The sequence below is a fragment of the Pan troglodytes genome, chromosome 12, assembly GCF_028858775.2.
Source record: "Pan troglodytes isolate AG18354 chromosome 12, NHGRI_mPanTro3-v2.0_pri, whole genome shotgun sequence".
NCBI lineage: Eukaryota > Metazoa > Chordata > Mammalia > Primates > Hominidae > Pan > Pan troglodytes.
Genome location: NC_072410.2, coordinates 23,835,703 through 23,859,469, shown reverse-complemented (window position 1 = coordinate 23,859,469; position 23,767 = coordinate 23,835,703). Strand labels below are relative to the sequence as shown.

At 43.1% G+C, this 23,767-nt stretch overlaps 1 protein-coding gene across 2 annotated transcripts; it reads right to left on the bottom strand.

The window, feature by feature from the left end:
* Positions 1-1,515: 1,515 nt before the first annotated feature.
* Positions 1,516-22,569, bottom strand: LYG1 (lysozyme g1). Of its 2 annotated transcripts, XM_024354581.3 has the most exons (7): positions 21,902-22,569; positions 18,308-18,398; positions 12,915-12,989; positions 9,828-9,932; positions 8,529-8,713; positions 1,973-2,105; positions 1,516-1,796 (listed from the first exon to the last, which is right to left on the bottom strand). In XM_024354581.3, exons 3-7 carry the CDS (start codon positions 12,955-12,957, stop codon positions 1,678-1,680), a joined length of 585 nt encoding a protein of 194 aa, XP_024210349.1. In that variant the 5' UTR covers positions 12,958-12,989; positions 18,308-18,398; positions 21,902-22,569; the 3' UTR covers positions 1,516-1,677. The 2 variants fall into 2 exon arrangements, with proteins under 2 accessions (XP_024210349.1, XP_063645580.1); XM_063789510.1 differs by lacking the exons at positions 18,308-18,398; positions 21,902-22,569 and having other exon boundaries at positions 12,915-13,055.
* Positions 22,570-23,767: the final 1,198 nt, after the last annotated feature.

The window sequence follows — 23,767 nt, the reverse complement described above, 5'->3', positions numbered from 1 at the left end:
GGCTCACTGCATGCTCCGCCTCCCGGGTTCACGCCATTCTCCTGCCTCAGCCTCCCGAGTAGCTGGGACTACAGGCGCCCACCACCACGCCTGGCTAATTTTTTGTATTTTTAGTAGAGACGGGGTTTCACCGTGTTAGCCAGGATAGTCTCGATCTCCTTACCTCCTGATCCACCCGCCTCGGCCTCCCAAAGTGCTGGGATTACAGGCGTAAGCCACCGCGCCCGGCTGATATTTTTTATTTCTTCTTTAGCGAAATTAGCTTATTGTGTTCCTAACTAATTGTCTGTATCTGAATTAGAAAAGGAGCTGATATGGTTTGGCTGTGTCCCTGCCCAAGTCTCATCTTGAATTGTAGTTCCCATAATCCCCACATTCCCATTACCTCCATGCTGCTGTTCTATGATAGTGAGTGAGTTCTCACAAGATCTGATGGTTTCATAAGGGGCTTTTCCCTCTTTGCTTGGCACTTCTCCTTCCTGCCATCATATGAAGAGGATGTGTTTGCTTCCCCTTCTGCCATGATTGTAAGTTTCCTGAGGCCTCCCCAGCCATGCGGAACTGCGAGTCAATTAAACCTCTTCCTTTACAAATTACCAAGTCTCAGGCAGTTCTTTATAGCAGTGTGATAATGGACTAATACAGGAGCCTTTGTGAACAAGGACAATGTCTTTGCATCCTGGTTTTATAGTTCTTAATGCAGTGGCTGCAGATAGAGGACTCAGTAGGATTTGTTAGTTGCTATATCATCTTTCTCAATCTGTAAAGTGCTGATATTGTACAGATAATAGAATGGGACATGAATAACTTTTATAGAATATAAATCTTCAAATTCAGTAATTTACTAGTACGGTGCACAGCCAATGTGCTTGGGGGCAGCTCCGGCTGATGAATTACCTCCCATGGCCTGGCTCTCTTGGTGACTTAAGTGCCCCCAAACTAGGGAATAGTTTAGCTGAGTTAGAGACAATTTGGGCAGGAAAATTAGGGAGTTTGGGTGTAGGAGAAGGTTCAGTTGTCCAGGAAAGGAAAGGAGACAACAACTTTCATGACAGAGAGACAATTCTAGGGTTAAGATGATGCCAGAAAGTTAGCAAGTGACTTTCCTAAAGCCATTTCATACAGTATATGGGGCTGGCTGCCATCTTACCCTTTTTCTCATCAAAATTTTTCAATTAAAATGTGAAACACTGACTTTTATCAAAGAAGTTAATGTTAGGGTTGCCAGATAAAATATAGGAAGCCCAGATAATTTTGAATTTTAAATAAACAGTTAATAATTTGTTAGTGTAAATGTGTTCTAAATATTGTGTGGGACTTATACTAAAAAATTATTTGTCATTTATCTGGAATTCAAATTTAACCTGGGCTTCCTACATTTTGTTTGCTAAATCTGGCAACACCAGTCAGTGAAAAATAAAATTCACTTCACAGAAAACCCACAGCATGGCTAATGTCCATGAGAATACCTTTAAAGAAACACGGCCCTTGATCCACACAGACATACACTACATATTATAAATGCAGGTCAAAATTCTTCCTTTAATGTGATTCATGTTATTTTAATGACTTTTAGGTCAAACTCAGATTCCCAGTTACAGGTGCCCTTGGCTAGTTTTATCTGTGTAACATTTGAGGCTGCATATGTGATCATGGTCTTGGGTTTCATCTGAGATGTTAGAAGCCGTGTCTCTTGAGGTACTTGGCTCGTGCAAGGACATCATTGCAGAAGTCACAGCTCAGGTCCTGGCTGCTTCGGACATAGCCAGCACCCCCACTGTAGGCACAGAGTCCACCTGAAATGCATGAGATAGGTTAATGCTGACCTAGGGTACTCAGCAGTTAACTCTGATTCTCTTTACTAACTACCTAACAGGAGGCAGCTGGAGTTTCGGGGAATCTGGTGCAATGTATTATATTTGTCCCTATTAATTCTGTGCTTGAGACAACTGACTGATAGCGTTACACGTACCTCTCAGGTACTGGTCAGGGGTCCAGGTTGGAAACCTCCTCTGGATTTCTTTGATTCTAGTAGTCAGAACTTCAGTCGTCTGGGAAACCTGAGACTCACTAATCCAGGATGTGGGAGCTTGAGAGCCAGGGTCCTGCAGGAAAGGAGGCAGAGAAGAAGCCACGTAAGCTGGGTGGGAGGGTGATCCGGCTTACTGGGCTCAATGGCGCTTGTTCATTTCCCGTCTCTTGTTCTCCTTTCACCTTTGATGGAACCAATGCCACCGTCAGTCTCCTGTGAGGTAGGTTAGATAGGGTGGTCATAGCCTCCCTTATGGGGAACAAATTTGCCAGACAGGTGGAGAGAACAAACCACTGACAGTGCACAAACTACATTTCGGACTCATGGTCAGAATATCCTACAGTGCCAGACACGGTGGCTCATGCCTGTGATCCCAGCACTTTGGGAGGCCAAGGTAGGTGGATCACTTAAGCTCAGGAGTTCGAGACGAGCCTCAGCAACATGGGAAAACTTCATCTCAACAAAAAATACAAAAATTAGCTGGGCGTGGTGGTGTGTGCCTGTAATCCCAGCTACTTGGGAGGCTGAGGTGGGAGGATCACCTGAGCCTAAGAGGATCAATTGAGCCTGGGAGGCAGAGGTTGCAGTGAGCCAAGATTGCACCACTGCATTCCATCCTGGGTGACAGAGTGAGACCCTGTCTTAAAAAAAAAAAAAAAAAAATTTGCAGTAAGGAGACAAAGAACAGAAGGGAAAATTCCCAAATCCATGCAAGCACAGAAACCCATGATTAGTGTCCTTGGGCTGACCTATGCTCATTGTAAGAGTGAAAAAAAAGCACACTCCTGGGTGGAGAATTAAAATGCTGAGACACGCGACGTATGTGCTAGCATGCACAACAATAGCGCATGTGCATCCCGGAGACCCCGAAACATGCTTAACAGCAATAACCATCCCCTCTGTCTTATGAATAATCATATAAGCTTTCCATGAAGGGATTTTCCCAATGTCACATGAGGCTGTCTCATTCTCCACCCAGCTACCAGAGTGTAGTTTTGCTTTGCAATAAACTTCTTCGCCTACTTTTAATTTGGACTCGTGCCCAAATTCTTCTGTGCGGCAAAGTCAAGAACTTGAACTGGCCCTCCAACAACACCTGGAGATCAGACAGTAAAGCCATTTATACCTGTTAGAATAGCTACTGTCAAAAATGCAAAAGACAGGTGCTATAATTTGAATGCTTGTCCCTTGTGAAATTCATGTTGAAACTTAATCCCCGATGTGGCAGTATTGAGAGGTGGGGCTTTTAAGAGGTGATTAGATTAATCTATGAATAGATTAATGGATTAGTGGGTTAATGGTTATCACAGGAGTGAGGCTGGTGGCTTTATAAGAAGAGGAAGAGAGACTAAGCCAGCACACTCAGCCTCTCACCATGTGAGGCCCTGAGCCACCCTGGGACTCTGCAAAGAGTCCCCACCAGCAAGAAGGCTCTACCAGATGTGTCCCCTTGACCTTGGGGTCCCCAGCCTCCAGAACTGTAAGTAATAAATTTTATTTTTCATAAATTATCCATATTTAGGTATTCTGTAATAAGTAACAGAAAACAGACTAAGACAACTAGGGTTGGTGAGGATGTAGAGAAACTGGAATCATTGTACATTGTTGATGGCAATGCAAAATGGTGCAGCTACCATGGAAAACTGTACTGTGGTTTCTCAAAAAATTAAAATTAGAACTACCATATGGTCTGGGTGCAGTGGCTCACCTGTAATCCCAGCACTATGGGAGGCCAAGGCAGGTGGGCTCACCAGGCAGGAGTTTGAGACCTGCCTGGCCAAAATGGTGAAACCCCATCTCTACTAAAAATACAAAAATTAGCCAGGTGTGGTGGTGGGCGCCTGTAATCCCAGCTACTCGGGAGGCTGGGACAGGAGAATTGCTTGAACCCAGGAGGTGGAGGTTGCAGTGAGCTGAGATAATGCCATTATACTCCAGCCTGGGCAACAAGAGTGAGACTGTCTCAAAAAATAAAAAAAATTAAAGTAAAAATTAATACCATATGATTTAGTAATCCCCTTTCTGGGTATTCATCCAAAAGAATTGGAATCAGGATCTCAAAGAGATATCTGAGCTCCCACATTCATTGCAAAGCTATTCCCAATAGCCAAGAGGTAGAAACAACCTAAATGTACCTGACAGATGAATGAATAAAGAAAATGTGGTATACACATATCATGGAATATTATTCAACCTTAAAAAGAAGGAAATCCTGCATTATATGACAACATAGATGAATCTTGAGGACATTATGTAAGTGAAATAAGCCAGTCACAGGACAAATACTGCATGATTTCACTTATATGAGGTATCTAAAATAGTTAAGTTCATAGAAGCAAAGAATAGAATGATGGTTGCCAGGGGCTGATGGGGAGAGGGAAACTGGGAGTTGCTAATTAATGGGTATAAAATTTTAGTCATGCAAGACAAGTAAGTTCTAGAGATCTGATGTATGACATTGTGCCTATAATTAACAACACTGTATTGTATGTTTACACATCTGTAGCCAGCATTATCCTTAGCAAACTAACACAGGAACAGAAAACCAAATACCACATGTTCTCACTTGTAAGTGGGAGCTAGATGATGAGAACACATGGACACATACAGGGGAACAACACGCACTGGGGCCTATTGGAGGGTGGAGGGTGGGAGGAGGGAGAGGATCAGGAAAAATAACTAAAGGGTACAGGCTTAATACCTGGGTGATGAAATAATCTGTACAACAAACCCCCATGACACACGTTTACCTATGGGAACAAACCTGCACATAAACCCCTGAACTTTAAGGTTGGAAAAAAGGCTTTCTTTTTTTTTAATATTAGGTTTGTGACTGTAAATCTCCCTTAAAGCATTTTTACCATATCTCATAGTTTCTAATATCTAGTGTTTCTCTATCATCCTGTTTTAGTTATTTTTAAGTTTCACTATGATTTGTTTCTTTAACCTAAGAGTTACTTAGTGTTGTGTATGTTTGTGTGTGCATGTATTTTACATTTCCATATGATCAGAGATATTTTTAATTTTTAAAATTATCTTCTAGCATAATTGTATTATTCTGAGATCTGAAATTTTTGAGGATTTCTTTAATAGATGATATATGATCAACTTTTGTAAAATGTTCCTCATGTGCATGAAACAATTCTATATATCCTAATGGATACGTAAATAATTATATCCCCCTCATTTTTCTTTCCTGCTCTCCCTCCCTCCCCAATTAACAATCAAGCCTCTTAATTGTGTTCTTGTTACATGTGTTAATTGTTTTACTTATTTTTCTTCTATATCTTTGCTGGTTTGTTTATTGTATAACCTGTAAATAATCAAGAGAGATGTGTTGAAATTTCCCATTATGATAGCAGGTTTATTATTATAGTAATAATAATTTATGCTGCATATATTTTGAGGCTATTTTACTGGTGTCTACTTGTTTTAAATTGCTATACTTCCTGGATAAATTCAATCTTTTTTGTTATGTCATGTTTCTCTCCATACCAAATATTTTTTCTTCTAAAGTGTATTTTATTTAATATATCATAGTTATCAACATTATTTTGATTATTGTATTCCTGATAGGTCTTCTTTTTACCATACTTTTACTTCAAACTTTTGCATATTCAAATGCTTTAAGTGTTTCTCACATAAACCATGTAAATCTGGATTTGGGCTTTTAATCTCATTCATACATCTGTGTCTTCAAACCAGTAGGTTTCCTCTATTTATATTTATTGCCATTATTAATATCGTGTAGTTGATACTATCATCTTAATTTGTTATTTCAATGTGTCCCTCTTTTTCTACATTCCTTTTTACTCTTGTCTTAACTATTATTATTATTAATATTATTAGAGGTAGGGTCCCACTCTCTCGCCCAGACTGGAGTGCAGTGGCGTGATTTCAGCTCACCGCAACCTCCGCCTCCCAGGCTCCAGCGATTCTCCTGCCTCAGCCTCCTGCGTAGCTGGGATTACAGGCACCTGCCACTACTGCCTGACTGATTTTTGTATTTTTAGTAAAGACAGGATTTCACCTTGTTGGCCAGGCTGGTTTCAAACTCCTGACCTCAAATGATCCATCCGCCTCAGCCTCCCAAAGTGCTGGGATTTTAAAGACGTGAGCCACTGTGCCCAGCCTATTTTGTAACCGAAACTATGTCTCACCCTAAATAAGGCAAGGACTCTCTGATCCCTTGTCTCCCCACCACTGCTTCCAGCACCCATCATATTGACCAAACCTATACCCTGGGTTTTACTTAAAATGTGGTCCGGGAACCAGCAACATCAGCAACAACTGAGAACTTATTTATTAGAATTGCAGAACTTTGGGCCCCATTTCAGACCTACTGAATCAGAATTCTCATGTAAACAAGAGCTCCAGGTGTTCATATGCACAATAAGCTTCGAGAGTCAGTAAACTAGACTTAAAAAACAAAAATCTGTGGCCGGGTAAAGTGGCTCACACCTGTAATCCCAGCACTTTGGGAGGCTGAGGCAGGCAGACCACTTGAGTCCAGGAGTTCGAGACCAGCCTGGGCAACATGATGAAACCCCATCTCTACAAAAAATACAAAAATTAGCCAGGCATGGTGGCGCATGCTTGTAGTCCCAGCTACTTGGGAGGCTGAGGAGGATCGTGTGAGCCCAGGAGGCAGAGGTTGCAGTGAGCTAAGATCATGCCACTATACTCCAGCCTTGGTGACAGAGCCAGACCCTGTCTTAAAAAAAAAAAAAAAAAAAATCTGTTAAGATGATAGATCTCATGTTAATGTTAAGTGGTGTTCTTGCCAAAGAAAAAAGATAGTCAAGTTTCAAGGTTTGGGTTAAGGAAGGGACGAGCAGACCTTTCACTGCTGCTTCAGCTTAAGGGTGTAACTCAGTTAATGACTGAGTTAGTGTAGGTAGCAGTGTGATGCCCTCCTTCAATGCTGCCAGTGCAAACCCTCCAAACAGGCCAGAAAGGGATTTTTCTGTCTGAACTTGTAATTCTTTTTCCAGATGGTCTGAACATCTAAAGGGACTTCTAACCCTTCTTATACACCTTTGATTATCACTTCCATGTAGGTTTCATCATATTTGGGAGAAATGTCCAAATCTAGAGAATTCTCTTGTTTGTTGTTGTTGTTGTTGTTGTTGTTTGAGATGGAGTCTCGCTCTCTCACCCAGGCTGGAGTGTAGTGGCATGATCTCAGCTCACTGCAACCTCCACCCCCCAGGTTCAAGCAATCCTCTCACCTCAGCCTCCCAAGTAGCTGGAATTACAGGCATGCACCACCATGCCCAGCTAATTTTTGAATTTTAGTAGAGATGGGGTTTCACCATGTTGGCTGGGCTGGTCTCACACTCCTGACCTCATGTAATCCACCCTCCTCGTCCTCCCAAAGTGCTGGGATTATAGGCATGAGCCACTGCACCTGACCCAAATCTAGGGAATTCTTATTTCATCTTCAAAGGAAATGGACTCATCCTTTCCTCAAAAGCTAGATTTTACAAAGGAGACAGAACAGCACAGCAGAAATGATGCCAGCCCTAACATCACAAGATATTCAGGCCCAGTTCTGCCTCTTGCAGCTGCCATGTGACTTTGTAGCAGCAACTCCTTCCTTGTGATTCTGTTTCCTCACTTGTCAAGGATGGATTACGTGTCCCTCACCTCATCTTATCAGATTATTGGATAGGTCTCCAAATCGAAGTAAAATAAAGTATTTGAAAGTACTTTAAAAGTATCATACAAAAAAGTCAAGGGAAGCAAATTTGGAGAGATCATTGAGAAATAAATTTTTCTAAAATCTTAAAAAAAAGACTGCAATACTCACAGGTTCCTCAACAACAACCACAAAAGCAGTGTGAGATCAATGGAAAAAATCAAGCCTCATTCTCACCCTTGCCATCACTGATTCCCTGGCGCAGAGTTAATTCAACAGTGGATTAGTGACCATTCCCCAGAAGTCTCTATCTGGCAAGTGATACCAGACGGAATTCATGCAAAAATAAAACTCAATCTTCAGAACTAAGAATTGTATAGAAAAAAGATAAAGGAAAATAAATTTAACATTTTTTGAGAATCCAACAGATATCAGGTACTTTTTTGCATTGTTTCATGGAATCTTCATAATAATGCTGTAAGAATGGCATTTTATAGGTAGAGAAACTAAGGCCCAGTGAGATTAAATGACTTATTCAAGGCCATGTGGCTACAAAGTAACTGAGGAAAGATTTAATCTGTGATCTTTCTCTTGGACCACTTAGGTCCAGAAATCCAGAATAGGGTGGCCCGGATGATATTCTGGAAACACGGCATTATTTACTGTGAAAAGAAATTGTGGCTCAACATGAAACAGAAATGTTGCTGCTCATATCTCTCAGGCAGAACTGTCACTGTCACAGCTCTAAAGACCTTCATTCATGCTGTGTTCTGTGAAGCTTTGCCATCATCCAAAAAACAAAGCAGTGGTGCCACATACCAGAATGGCCACATGTGTCAACGGATGAAGAGTTACCTGCACCATGCTAGTCCTATCGCCCATGTTGACCAGAATTTTGTCACCGGGAGACTTCCTGGACAAGACACCAGCAATCACGGCAGGATCCACGCAGTACTTTTGGCCAATGGTTTGCATCATGGGTTGATATTTCAGGAGGTATGGCATGTCTATTTCAGCCAGCCTTTCAGAAGCACGAACTCCTAAACCAAACGCAAAAGGAATGATGCAGCTTGTTGTGACTTATGCTGCAACAGGAGCTCAAGGGGAGAGAGAAAGAACAATCCAAGGATCTGAGTAATGGTCGAGGACTGAGAATCCCAGATTTTGGTCTTAAATCTTTAGTAGTGGCCACTCCCTGACCTGAGGTTAGGGCTCTCCTCCTGTGAGCTTGAGTCAGCATCCCCTGAGCCAGGGTCCCCTGTGGCTGTCAGTGCCCTTCGGCTGGGCTCTCAGGGGCTGCTCTGGCCCACCCAGGACAATTCCATGGCCATAGGAACCACTGGTCCCATTCTAAGCACCCCAATAAAATGAAATGTGCCTGCCTATCAGCTGCAACCTGACATGAAGGAGAAATTCTGCAAACCCTTCAATAAGTCTTTAGATAGTGTTCCTCAACAAGTTTGTTCACAATTGCACAGTTTTCCACTCCTAAACGATACCAAGAAATGATGCAAGTTTAAACCTTTCTGAAATAATAAGAATGCTGGGCAAAAGGAAAGCCAATATTAATCTACTTAGCTAGCCTTACCTTCTAGGTGCTTTTATGGTTTAAAAAGCACCCTCGGCCGGGCGCAGTGGCTCACACCTGTAATCCCAGCACTTTGGGAGGCCAAAGAGGGAGGATCACCTGAGGTCAGGAGTTCAAGACCAGCCTGACCAACATGGTGAAATCCCATCTCTACTAAAAATACAAAATTAGCCAGGCATGGTGGCACATGCCTGTAACCCAGCTACTCTGGAGGCTGAGGCAGGAGAATCGCTTAAACCGGGGAGGTGGAGGTTGCAGTGACCCGAGATTGCACCATTGCACTCCAACCTGGGCAACAAGACAGAAACTTATCTCAAAAAAAATAAATAAAAATAAAAAATAAAAAGCACCCTTGTCCACATTGTGTCAATCAGAGCTCACAACAACACTGTAAATACCGTACTGCTAGCCGCCTTGCCACGGATGCAGGGGCAGCTAAGTGACTTGTTCAAGAAGCAGAGCTTTGGGACCCCATACCCGGAACTCTTTCCAACACTCAGTAGCGTGAGGCATGGGAAACAGTGAAAGCTGGGGGATAGGTTGAGAGGGCGAAAGCTCATAGCTACCACAGTAGTTCAGGCCGTGACGTCTTCCAGTCCCACAAGATGCTCCAGGGGTGTCCAGGCTTTGGATGTTTCCATAGCATCCCCAGTTGCTGCTTTCAGACAAGTCTACAAGTTGAGAAAAGTTCAGCCTAAGGCACGGAACTAGTTCTCATCATTCTTCTGTCCATGAATAAAATTACATTAATAAAAGTAACAATAATAAAATCCATTACATCACCTTCACTCTGCAATTGAAACTCTTGAAATTTAAATGAGAAATATCCCATAAATGATCACAAAAATTTCCTCAATACCAAATTCTCACCTGCTCCCCTGCAGACATGAGTAACTACTGGAGCTATTGAAGCAGTTACACTCTTTGTAAAGCTCTGGTGCCCTTTGATGTTGTCAGGTGGTATCTTGGAACACAAAGGAGAGGATTTGTTCCCTGTAAAGTAGTCCTCATCTTACTTTTTTTTTCTTTTCTTTTTTTTTTTTGAGATGGAGTCTGGCTCTGTCGCCTAGTCTGGAGTGCAGTGGCGCGATCTCGACTCTCTGCAACCTCTGCCTTCTGAGTTCAAGTGATTCTCCTGCTTCAGCCTCCCAAGTAGCTGGGATTACAGGTGCATGCCACCACGCCCAGCTAATTTTTGTATTTTTAGTAGAGACGAGGTTTCACCATGTTGGCCAGGCTGGTCTCGAACTCTTGACCTCAAATGATCCGCCCGCCTCGGCCTCCCAAAGTGCTGGGATCACAGGCGTGAGCCACCGCGCCCAGCCTCTTCTTTCATCTTATATGAACTCTGAGCACTTCTCCGTCAAATACTCCTAACTTGTTGCTCTGATTAAATATTTATGTTTGCTCTGGAGAAACAAGTATAAAACCTGGATCTCTCTGGGATATCAACCCAGATCCAAAGTAAGGCACTGCTCGTAAATGAGGATTTGAGGCTGGCTACACTTTCTCTCAGGTACACTTCTAGATAAGAGCCTAAGGCTGCAGAAGGGAGTGAAGGAGAGAGGCATGGGACCAGTCTCCACATGGGATCACCCACTTTCCACTTCTTCCCTTTATCTCTTTCTCCTTTCCATCTCTCTCTACCTCTGTCATTCCAGTCATCACTGAAGGGGAGGAGTGGTTTCAGACACTCAGGATTTCACAAAGGCCATTGAAGAGGAGAATGTTCTTTCTCTTCACACCAGGAGGAGAGTGCATGAGTATTTAGATCTACAATTCACACAAGGTGGGTGCACAAGTATTTATAATATATCTACAATTCACACCAGAATGGGGGCACATGAGTCAGTACTAAGATACCTACAGTAGGCAGGAAATTGCTCCTTTTGATAATCATCTCACCATTATAAGGCTGTAAGCATGTCTCATTAGATTACTCTTTAATTAATTAATTAATTTATCTATAGACAGGGTCTCACTGTCACCCAGGCTGGAGTGTAGTGGCATGATCATGGCTCACCACAGTCTCAACCTCCCAGGTTCAAGCTATCCTGCCACCTCAGCCTCTCAAGTAGCTGGGACCACAGGCACAAGCCAACACACCTGTGTAATTTTTTGAAGAGATGGGGTTTTGCCTTGTTGCCCAGGCTGGTCCCAAACTCCTGAGCTCAAGCAATTTGCCTGCCTCGACCTCCCAAAGTTCTGGGATTACAGGCATGAGCCACCGCATACACCTGGTTTACTCTGTTTAATCTATTTGATCCTTTGACTAAAGTAGATTAGATTATCAAACCTTAATGATTTGCAGATCTTTGGAGATATATCTATTGCCTATAATCATATGTGTCCTGTGTGTTTACATAAATGCATTTTCAGGTTCTATTTTCTTAGAACTTTATGGGGTTGATAAATACTCGTCTTTTGGAGTAAATACTTCTACTTTACAAACTTGTGATAAGTAACCTAAGAAAAATGTGGAAATGAAAAGACTAGATCTTTTATGAATATACTAAAAATTAAACCAGCTGACATGTTCTTTTTTATTTTTTAATCAGTGCACTTTTATCTTTATGACTGGTGACAAATACCGTTAGTACTGCAGTTGGTTTTATCACTCCTTGGTTCCTGCCTTGTGGACCTCTCCCTAGCCACACTCTATGATCCTCAAAGTTCTTTGTATTCCCAATGCTTAGCACCTTGTAGGCATTTTTAAATATTTGTTGAATGAATGGGTCAATAACTAAATGAATGACTATGAGACCTCATCTAAGAAATCTATTGAATTTAGAGTCAGGAAAATTTAGCTTCTCCTGAGGAACTTTGCTTCCTCCTTTTATTTATTAAAAAACAAGTAGGCCGGGCGCAGTGGATCACCCTGTAATCCCAGCACTTTGGGAGGCCAGATCACGAGGTCAAGAGTTTGAGACCAATCTGGCCAACATGGTGAAACCCTGTCTCTACTAAAAATACAAAAATTAGCCGGGTGTAGTGGCAGGCGCCTGTAATCCCAGCTACTTGGGAGGCTGAGGCAGGAGAATCGCTTGATACCAGAAGGCAGATATTCCAGTGAGCTGAGATTGCACCACTGCACTCCAGCCTGGGTGAAAGAGCAAAATTCCATCTCAAAAAAAACAAAAACAAAAGCAAACCGACAAAAACAAGTACTTTCCCTTTTTCCTCCAGCTGCAAAGCTGAAGTTCAATCACAGCAACTAAATCAGCCTCAGTGATTAGCTTAGTCACATGTACTCGGTTGCCTTCATTCTGGTTTTCTATTTGAATTAGTCTTATTCATTAGTCTTATTCTGGCAACCACCTCAATTGTTCTATGGAAATAAATGCTTTAGGAATAAATTCAATTTGGCATTTTTTATAGTGGACAATGAGCAGCTGTTGATGGTGTATATTTAAAGTCTGGCTTCAAGCAGTGCTGTTTTAAGCCCACCTTGCATTCCAGAGAACCCCAATCTTTTGTGGGACATTTGGGGAGAGGCTGATTGTTGGTGGCTGTTCCTAACTTCAGGATTTGTTGGACAGTTTAGGGAAAAAATAATCTTTTTTGTTGCATTTTCAAGTATTAGAAGTGCCATTGTGTTCCTGTGCTTATCCTTCCCATCTCCAAAGTCATTTGGAAAAATCAGCCACACTCACCCATCAGGGCAAGGAGGCCCAGCAGCAGCCACAATGCAGACATGATGACGATCTGGCTCTACGACTCCTGAAACACTTTTAAAACAAAAATTAGCTTGAGAATACAAAAATATCAGTCATCATCATAACAACATGTAATATTTCTACAGAAGCAGGGGGGGAAAAGAACAAATTTCCCCATATCTGACCTAAGAAAATGAATTATTTGAATCATAGTGAAAAAAAGCAAAAGTAGGACAAGTAAGTGCTCCATTCATCCTTTCAATTAATCTAAAAATGAGAAGACTCTTACTCAGCCCACAGGAACTCAACATACAGTCAAGTTACCAACTACTTTATTTCAAGAAGGCAAGACACTTTGAATCTCAACCACCGAGAAACATACTGACCTGGCTCCAGACCCTGAAAAGCAAATTTCTGATGCCCATACCTCATCCCAAGAGCCTCTTTATTATCTCCATTATCAAAAGGAGAATTTTGTATTGGTGACTTCTTAGAATTTAGGTCCCTTCTTCTTCAGGTTTGAGGAAAGACCACGCTTTCCTCAGTGCCCTGGAATGTACACTGGTTGGAAGACGTTTCCCACTGCTCTAACCCCAGCCTGGAATCACAGACCCCCTTTATCACCTTGAGCCATGTTCCCCATTCCCCCTCTGTAAAACCCCAATGCGGCAACAAACGTGGACCAGAGCCCAGGGAGAATGGAGCTACCTCCACCAGCAAATCCCCAAGAAGCTGGCTCATGGGCAGCGGTCCCAGGATTGAACTCATGAGGTGCTCACAAGACTGGAGAATGAACACGTGGCCAACATGGAGCACCTGCTCATGTGCTCTCTCTCTCTCTTATCCCAACCATTCCCCTAATCACCTTCCATGAGTACAAACAGCCCTGGTTTTCCTACTGGCTACCAAACCAATACACAAATACTACCCAGGATAGTTTGCTGTTAACCTCAGGGAATGGTAGAGTTTCTGGACCTTTGCCTCCAAAGCGCCTCCCACCAAGCCCTGCCACTCCAGGGTGTATGTCATCATTGCCCCAGTCAGCAGAGCCTGGCAGCCTAGCATTTTGAATTATTACTGTCATTACATGTAGGAATGTGCATATAAACAAGGCACTTGGTACTTTCATGATGCTTTTCTCATCTCTTTTGTTTTGAGGTTAACCTTATGGGTTGTTTCTTTCAAACACCCAGGAAGAGATCACATCTCAAGATGGAGAGGCTTTAAGGAAGTCATTTGAAGCCAGGTGTGGTGGCATACACCTGTAGTCCTAGCTACTTGGGAGGCTGAGGCAGGAGGATTGCTTGAGCCCAGAGGGTCAAGGGTGCAGTGAGCTATGATCACACCACTGCACTCCATCCTGGGAAACAGAGCAAGAGCCTGTCTCAAAAAAGAAAAAGGAAGTTATTTGATTTCTGTCTTCTTAAACTGAGGGGGCATATGCCCTTCAGATGCAGTCATGCTTTTTGTTATTCTCTCTACAACATTGAGATGGTCTGTCCGATTTTGCTTAGTTGAGCACAAAATGTCATGCTCAGTCCCAACACCAAAAAGATTCAGGGACCTGGAATCTTAGCTGGGTCTGCAGGAACTCTCAGATTTAATCACCCAACAGGAGTCATTTATTCAGCATCCTGAGCCTCCAGCAGTAAACAAGAGAGGACAACCAATCCCAGGAGAAAAGAATGGACAAAGAGCTGCTTGGGTATAGGAAAAGCTCATGGTCTCATGAAAGTGCATCACTGGCTTTATGGAAGGACCCTTCAGGAAAAAGCACTGCTCACATTCAAATGCTCCACCCAGGGTATTTCACTCTTTTTGCTGCTTTTCCAGGAAAGAAAAAATACTTCCTCTTGGAAACCCAAGTGGAAGGACTCAGCTTTTATTGTAACAGGAGAGCTACCTTATTTTCCATGCTTGGAACTAAATATCTGTGTTGAGAAGTCACTTTAATGAAAGAGTCTATGTAAATACATGTGCCACTTAATGGGAACACAGAATTACTTTCTAGTTGCTCCTGGGACCAGGTCATCAAGGTAAAGTTTTTCAATTTCATCAGAGAAGAGCAAGAAGTGACAATGGAATTTTTCTTTTTTTTCTTAGAGCCAGAGTTTCACTCTGTCACCCAGGCTGGAGTGCAATGGCACGATCATGGCTCACTGCAGCCTTGACCTCCTGGGCTCAAGTGATACTCCCACCTTAGCCTCCCAAGTAGCTGGGGCTAGAGGTATATGCCACCATGTCCAGATAATTTTTTAGTTTTTATGTAGAAATGGGTCTCACTATGTTGCCCAGGCTGGTCTTGAACTCCAGGCCTCAAGTGATCCTTCCACCTCAGCTTCCTGAGTAGGTAGGATTACAGGCTCAAGCCACCACACCTAGCTTGGAATTCTTAAATGGATGAACAATGTCATTTTGTCCATAAATACAGCATATTGAAGCAACCCAAACTCTATGGCCCAACTTTACAAGTGACGAAAAGTACTCTGTGTTTAGAAGAGATTGTTGAGACATCACTCGGGTGTGCTCAAAGAGTGTCTGTCAGTTCCCTATGACTCATTTGTTAATTCCCCTGTGGCTCCCTGCTTAAAACCATTATGAAGATGTCAGACGAAGGCAGCACAGTGGTCATGATGTCAAGCACAATGTTTATGGTAGCATCCCTCTTCTCCCTTCCCAGAGAGCAAAATAGTAACAAACAGCAAGGGGGTGTCAACAAGCTGGGGCAACAGGCCTGCCAGGCACACTGGAAACTGACAACCAGAGCATCCCTCAGGAGCTACCTCATGTTCCTGGTGGCTTGGATGGGGACATCTTCCTCTACTCACCCTCTCTCCACTGAGTACTTTGGAATTCCCAAAGCACTGTGTAAGTTTGTAAGGCATAATGGACCATGTTTTATTCAATTCATCAATTTTTCTAGAAAAGGCAGAAACAGGTATCTTTGGTCTTACGGTTTTCTCACCTTAGAACCTTTTCCATGAATGCTCTCAATCTTTACCTTAAACAGTATCATTGCAGGTCATTGGGGCCCTCCATCCAGCCCAGAAATGTGACGTATTAACACCTCAACGTGCCCAATGAAGGTGCCCCTGCCCCATTGTGGTGTCCCCATCTAATCCTGAGAGAACTGAGAACTCCTGTATGCATCCACATTAGGCATGGTCTCCTGCTCTAAGCTGTGTTGTCACCCTTGTTTATTGCTAACGTGTCTCTGTGTCTACCTACTCATTGTGTGCCGATAGGCCTTTCTTTTTTTAATTTTTAATTTTAATTTTAATTACTTTTTGTTTTGTTGGGTTTTGCTTTGTTTTGTTTGAGACAAAGTCTCACTCTGTCGCCCAGGGTGGAGTGAAGTGGTGCGATCTCAGCTCACTGCAACCTCCGCCTCTTGAATTCAAGTGATTATCTTGCCTCAGCCTCCTGAATAGCTGAGACTACAGGCACACACCTCCACGCCCAGCTAATTTTTGTATTTTTAGTAGAGATGGGGTTTCACAATGTTGGCCAGGCTGGTTGAGAACTCCTGACCTCAGGTGATCCACCCACCTCAGCCTCCCAAAGTGCTGGGATTATAGGCATGAGCCACCACGCCCAGCCCCTGGGTTTTTTTCTTTTCCTTTTCTTTTTGTTTTTTCTTTTTCTTTTTCCTTTTTTTTTTTTTTTTTAATCGAGACAAGGTCTCACTCTGTCTCCCAGGTAGGAGTGCAGTGGCCCAAAATTGTGGAATCATCTCACCATTATAAGCCTGTAAGAATGTCTCATTAGATTACTCTTTAATTTTTAAAATTGTTTTAATTTTTTTTTTCAAAACATAGGCTCACTGTCACCTAGGCTGGAGTGAAGTGATGTGATCTCGGCTCACTGCACCCTCGACCTGCCTGAGCTCAGGTGATTCTCCTGCCTCAGCCTCCTGAGTAGCTGGGATTACAGCCCTGTGCCACCACGCCCAGCGAATTTTTGTATTTTTAGTAAAGACGGGGTTTTGCCATGTTGGCCAGGCTGGTCTCAAACTCCAGGACTCAAGCAATCTGCCTGCCTCAGCTTCCCAAAGTGCTGGGAACCACCAACACCTGGCCTGTTTTAAAATTATTTTTAATTTTTTATTATTTTTACTTTTTAATTTTTTTAATTTTTGTTTTTTTAATTTTTAAATATTTATTTTATTCCATTTTTAAAATGTTTAAGTTTTTAAATTTCTTAAAGGCCTTTCCAGTAGCATCACGTCGTACTCATCCTCTTCTTGCTATTCTAATCTTCTCCCTCCCTACATACACACACACATACACACACGCACGTACAGCAACACTGCAGCCCATTGCCTCACAGATTGCTATGCACCAACAGGCCTAAAATTAAAATGGTAATAGCAATGTAGTCACAAATATAAAATAATATAAAATTATTCTACCACTAAGATCATGTTTTCTTGAGAAAAATACAACTTTTTAGAGCAAAAATATAGGGCAGCAACATGAAGGCTCATTTTAAGCTGTTACGCTGTGTAGAGCTGCACCTTCACATGGCCTGTGAAAATACCTATTCACTGAATTTGGATTGTAATCAATAATTACCAGCCTAGAAGACCTCTGAAAGTTTGATCATTCTCTTCCCTCTGGGCAGGCAAATCTTTTCCCTGCAGAGAGAGGCCGTGAGCTGGAAGGGAGTTCCTTCTCTCAGTGCGTCCTCTGTGCCTGCTTTTCCCATTTGTGTTTTTGAGAGTTCAGAACTCCAGGAAGGATCATCCTATGCTGGAGATTTCCCCATGAATGTTTCCTTCTGCACAGAGCAAATCAGAGAGACTTGGCCCCTCTGTTCCGTCTATGGACTCTAGAGGCGTATCTGTCTTTTTAGTCTGTTAGCCGAGGCTGTTAGACATGTTGGCCTTAGTTCTTACACAGCTTGCAGAGAAAATAAGACTGTTATAGAACCAATACTTATGGTCTATGGGTTAATGTAGCATTGGCAAGACTGCCCATGAGGGCAGGCAAGGGATTTACCATCTGGCAAAATACAAACACCTTAGTCTTTTGGCTTTCAGTTAACAAATATGACATGGCATTTGGCCCTATTACAGCTACAGTTAAGTGCGCACACATTTCTTTTCTCCCATTATTCGATTTGCACATGCTCACAAATCCAAAAGTAATGACATACTTGCATTAAAAGATATCTACATTTTGATGAGTGTTGTAATGAACAGGAAAAATTATTCTATCATCTACAAATCTTTTCAAACTTGGGTTTTCTTTGCAAGGTCCTTAAGTTTCGCCTGAGTCCAATATTTCTGATGCAGCAGAGACACAATCATTGCCAACTGATCACCATACACTGGATTTTCATCCTCAATAAGCCCAAGTGTAAGATCCATGCCTCTGCTTCACACTCACCTGTCTTCAGTCAGTGCTCCTCCTTAGAGGTGGTGAGCCTACAGCGATTTATATAGAGTCCTGTTCTCTTGTTAAAAGTGTTGATCTCATCCTATTTTGGAGAGATTTATGACATCTCATGAATTATAATAATAATCATAATAATTATAAATACTTTGAACTTATATAGGGCCTTTTATTCAAGAATGTCCTGGCATTTTGCAAACATTAACCAATTCGTTTCTTGCCATACCTCAGAAGGCAGATCCTAGTTGTAGTTTAACTTTGACACATTGAGGTCCAACACTTGTTTTTATTCACATCATTTTCTGGGAATGTGGGTTAGGTAAGAAAACAAGGAAGGAAGAGAGAGAGAAAGAGAGAGAGAGTGAGAAGGAGAGAGAGAGTGAGAAGGGGAAGGGAGGAAGGGAAGAGGAAGGGAGGAAGGGAAGGAAGAAAGAAAAGGAAAAAGGAAGGAAGGGAGGGAGGGAATTGAACTTGGTGTGTCAGAAACTCATTATTGGTTTGTATTTCAGGTAAGCAGAGCTCCTAGACCGGGGGTTGGCAGCTTTTTCTTACAGGCGCAGACAGGTTTTTGGGCTACGTGGTCTTTGTCATAATTACTCGCCTCTGCTATTGTAGCACGAGAGCAGTCATAGATAATATTTAAATGAATGGCCAAGACTGTGTTCCAAAAAAAAAACTTTCTTTACTACACAGGCGGTGGCCCTAGAGCCGTAGGTTGCTGGCCCCTGTTCTGAACCACTGAGAGATACCAATCCACATGTCCTCAGTTCAGCAATGTGGGGAGGGATGACCGGCTGGATGATGCTATTTTATAGACACCCAGGACCTACAGCGTGTTCCAAATGTCTACATCGATAAGTACTTTGAGAGGGTTCATATGAAGTTTCCAGGAAGGATTCTTTCCCAAGTTGTGGAAAGGGTGCATTTCATGACTGAAAGAGGGAGCCCCCTCCCTCACCACACCCTGTGCCCCAGCTCAGCTGAACAGCTTGATTTTCCCCAAACACAGCGCCATTCTTTGCACTAGGCCTTCCTACAGGCTCTTTCCTTTTTATCTAAACCCTCAGGGACCGGGGCTGTGTCTCATTTGTCTTTATAATACCAGCATGCAACACTCTGCATGATACATATTAGACACTCAGTAAAACACGTGGAATCAATGGCTTGCTTATTGGCTGACTGGTATACAGTCTGTTTCTTCTGCATCCCCTGCCTTAGCTCCCTCCCCATACCACAACTCAAACACAAGCTCCGTGAGAGCTGTGAATCTGGCTACTTCATTTATAAGACTGAGTCTTCAGTGCCCAGATAACAGCCTGGCACACTGTAAGTGTTCAGTAAATCTTTGTTGAATCAGTCAATGACTGAAGAATTCCTACAACCTCACCCAGCAAGATTTGGACTGGGCTTCCAATGCTGGGCCCCAGGTTAGACGTGTGTTCCTTGTGTTTCAAGCAACATGTGGATATTTCTACCATAGCACCTATAGCACTTTGGTTTGTTGTTGTCTTGAGAACAAAAACAAAGGCTTTTTTCTCCTGTATTCCTTATGGCACATAAGGGGTATTCAGTACATGTTTATGGAATGAGTAAATGAATGATTTAAAGCGTATTTATGACTTTTTGGAAGTCACTCACTCTGCATCCCCAGTGCAGACATTGAGGGTTAAGATTTTGTTACTCTCAGCCGGGCACAGAGCCTCACGCCTGTAATCCCAGCGCTTTGGGAGGCCGAGGCAGGTGGATCACTTGAGGTCAGGAGTTCGGACCAGCCTGGCCAACATGGCGAAACCCCATCTCTACTAAAAATACAAAAATTAGCCAGGCATGGTGGCACACACCAGTAATCCCAACTACTCGGGAGGCTGAGGCAGGAGAATCAGTTGAACCAAGAGAGAGAGGTTGCAGTAAGCCAAGATCATGCCAGTGTACTCCAGCCTGGGCCACAGAGCAAGCCTCCATCTGAAAAAAAAAAAAAAAGAAGATTTTGTTTTTCTCTACTTGTGACTGAGATGGTGAGACCACAAGGCAGGGCACTGTGAGCAAGGATCCAGATTTGGACACCCAGGGAGTTCCTGAACTTTAACTCTGGGAGGGGAGTGTGAGAACACTGGGTTCCTCTCAGTTGTTGGCAGAGTTGGGGTAAAAAGAGAACTAATGCACCCATTAAAAACTCTATCCTGACCCCCAAAATGGAACTCATCCATTTTATTTTTTCCACCAAGCTCTAGCACATACCAACAATTAAAAGGTATTACAGTGTGGGGAAATCTGGGGATGCCCAGCTCCACCTACAAAAGCACCCTGTCATCAGCCCAGAGGGCCACGTTAGCATCCTGAGAGGTTCTCCTGGGCAGCAGCCAGCATGTTGCCTGGCAAAGGCTCCACAGAGACGAAATGGCTTCTCACAAACCCTGCCTCTCTATGATGACTTCCAACTCCTCACCTGCTGCACCTGGGTCCCCACCCTAAGAATCCTAGAAGCTGAGGAGGTCGTTCTCCATCCAGCCTCCGGGACACTCCGCAGGCACATGACGGTCAGATTTATGTTTTAAAAAGTGTCCCCTGGCTGCTGATTGCATTGGAGGTGAGCCAGAGTGACTCAGGAGACTTCACAGAAGACCAGACGAGAGATGATGGTTGGACTAGAGTGACGGGGCTATGGCTTGGCTGTGTCTCCACTGAAATCTCATCTCAAATTGTAGCTTCCATAATTCCCTTGCGTTATGGGAGGGACACAGTGGGAGACAATTGAATCATGGAGGCAGTTTCCCCCATACTGCTCTCCTGGTAGTGAATAAGTCTCACGAGATCTGATGATTTTATAAGAAGAAACCCCGGCCGGGCACGGTGGCTCACGCCTGTAATCCCAGCACTTTGGGAGGCCCAGGCGGGCGGATCACGAGCTCAAGAGATAGAGACCATCCTGGCTAACACGGTGAAACCCCATCTCCACTAAAATTACAAAAAATTAGCCAGGCATGGTGGGGGCGCCTGAGACTTCAGGGGATTGTTGGGAAGGCATGATTGGTTTTGAAATGTGAGGACATGAGATTTGGGAGGGGTCAGAAGTGGAATGATATGATTTGGCTGTGTCCCCACCAAAATCTCATCTCAAATTGTAGCTTGCATAATTGCCTTGTGTTGTGGGAGGGACCCAGTGGGAGACAATTGAATCATGGAGGCAGTTTCCCCCATACTGTTCTCATGGTAGTGTATAAGTCTCATGAGATCTGATGATTTTATAAGAGGAAACCCCTTTCACTTGGCTCTCACTCTTCTCTTGTCTGCTGCCATGTGAGACATGCCTTTCACCTTCTGCCATGATTGTGAGGCCTCCCCAGACACGTGGAACTGTGAATCTACTAAACCTCTTTCTTTTATAGATTGCTTAGTCTCAGGTATGTCTTTATCAGCAGCATGAAAGTGGCTAAGAGAAAAAGGAAAGATATTACAGATCTATTTTAGAGGTGGAATTGACAGGACTCAGTTTGGGACAAGACGCCAAGGATGAGAGCAAAGAAGAGGACATAAGTGCCTGGGAGGATGGTACTAAGTCTGGAATGCTGAAGATGAAAGCACATTTACCAAAGAAGATGAAGTTTTAGGCTGGGTGGAGTGGCTCACGTCTGTGGTTCCAACACTTTAGGAGGTCAAGGCACTTCAAGACCAGCCTGGGCAACATAGCAAGATCCTGTCTCAATTTATGAAAAAGAAAAAGAAAGGATTATGTTTTACCTCCCATGTAACAAACCTACACGTGTACACCTCAATCTAAAAATGTTTTTAAAGAGAAAAAATAACAAATTCTGGTGTAGACATGGAGAAAGGGAGCCCTTATACACTCTAGGTGGGTATATACACGAATCTAGCCATTATGGAAAACAGTATGGAGGTGCCTCAAAAAATTAAAAGTAGAAGTGGCATATGACCCAGAAATCTCACTGCTGGGTATGTATCCAAAGAAAATGAATATGTCAAAGGGAAATATGCACTCCCATGTTGACTGCAGCATTATTTATAATAGCCAAGACACAGAATCATCCTAAGTGTCCATCAACACATGAGTGGATAAAGAAAATGCAGTATATACACATAATGGAATAATATTTTGTCATTAAAAAGCATGAAACCCTGTCATTTGCAGCAACACGATGAACCTAAAGGACATTAAGTGAAATAAGGCACAGAAAGACAAAATCACCCATTTGTGAAATCTAAAAAAGTTGATCATGTGTAATGGCCAGGTGTGGTGGCTCACGCCTGTAATCCCAGCACTTTGGGAGGCTGAGGCAGGCAGATTACCTGAGTCGGGAGTTCGAGACCAGCCTGGCCAACATGGTAAAACCCCGTCTTTACTAAAAGTACAAAAATTAGCCGGACATGGTGGTGGGCACCTGTAATCCCAGCTACTCAGGAGGCTGAGGCAGGAGAATTGCTTGAACCTGGAAGGTGGAGGTTGCAGTAAGCCGAGATCCCGCCACTGCACTGGGAGACAGAGCAAGACTCCATCTCAAGAAAAAAAAAAGGCGATCTCATAGAAGTACAGAGCAGAATAGTGGCTACTAGAGGCTGGGGAGGAATGGGGAGAGATTGGTTGTGTGCAAAATTACAGCTAGATAGGAGGAGTAAGTTCTGGTGTCCTATTGCACACTGCAGTGACTATATTTAACAATATTGTAGTGTATATTACAAAATATCTAAAAGGGAAGCTATTTAGTATTCTCATCAATTTGAGGTGATGGATATGCTAAATACCCTGATTTGATCATTACACAACTTATCCCATAAATCTATGCAATTCTTATGTATAAATTAAAAATAAAACTTTTACAAAATATATAATATCTTTTTATTTTGAGACGGAGTCTCGCTCTGTCACCCAGGTGGAGTGAGCGTGATCTCAGCTCACTGCAACCTCTGCCTCCTGGGTTCACACCATTCTCCTGCCTCAGCCTCCCGAGTAGCTGGGACTACAGTAGCCTGCCACCATGCCCGGCTAATTTTTTGTATTTCTAGTAGAGACGGGGTTTCACCGTGTTAGCCAGGATGGTCTCGATCTACTGACCTCATGATCCGCCGGCCTCAGCCTCCCAAAGTGCTGGGATTACAGGCATGAGCCACCACGCCCTGCCTCATGATTTCTTATAAGTCAAAAACACACAAAAAAGGAGAGGCCAGAGAATTGAATCCAGCCATCTAAATGGACATTGAACCCACTCAGCATGACAGTCAAGAATAAGACTTTGAGACAAGTGTGAACGTTTTCTTGAAAAAGAGAGGATCCAGGAGGTCTGAAAGGACAAGCCAGGGACATGGTGGCTCATAGCACAAGTTTCTGAGACACAGCCCCTGTCCCTGAGGGGTTAGATAAAAAGCAAACAGCCTGTAGGAATGCCTAATGCAAAGAATGGCGCTGTGTTTGGGGAAAATCAAGCTGCTTAGTTGAGCTGG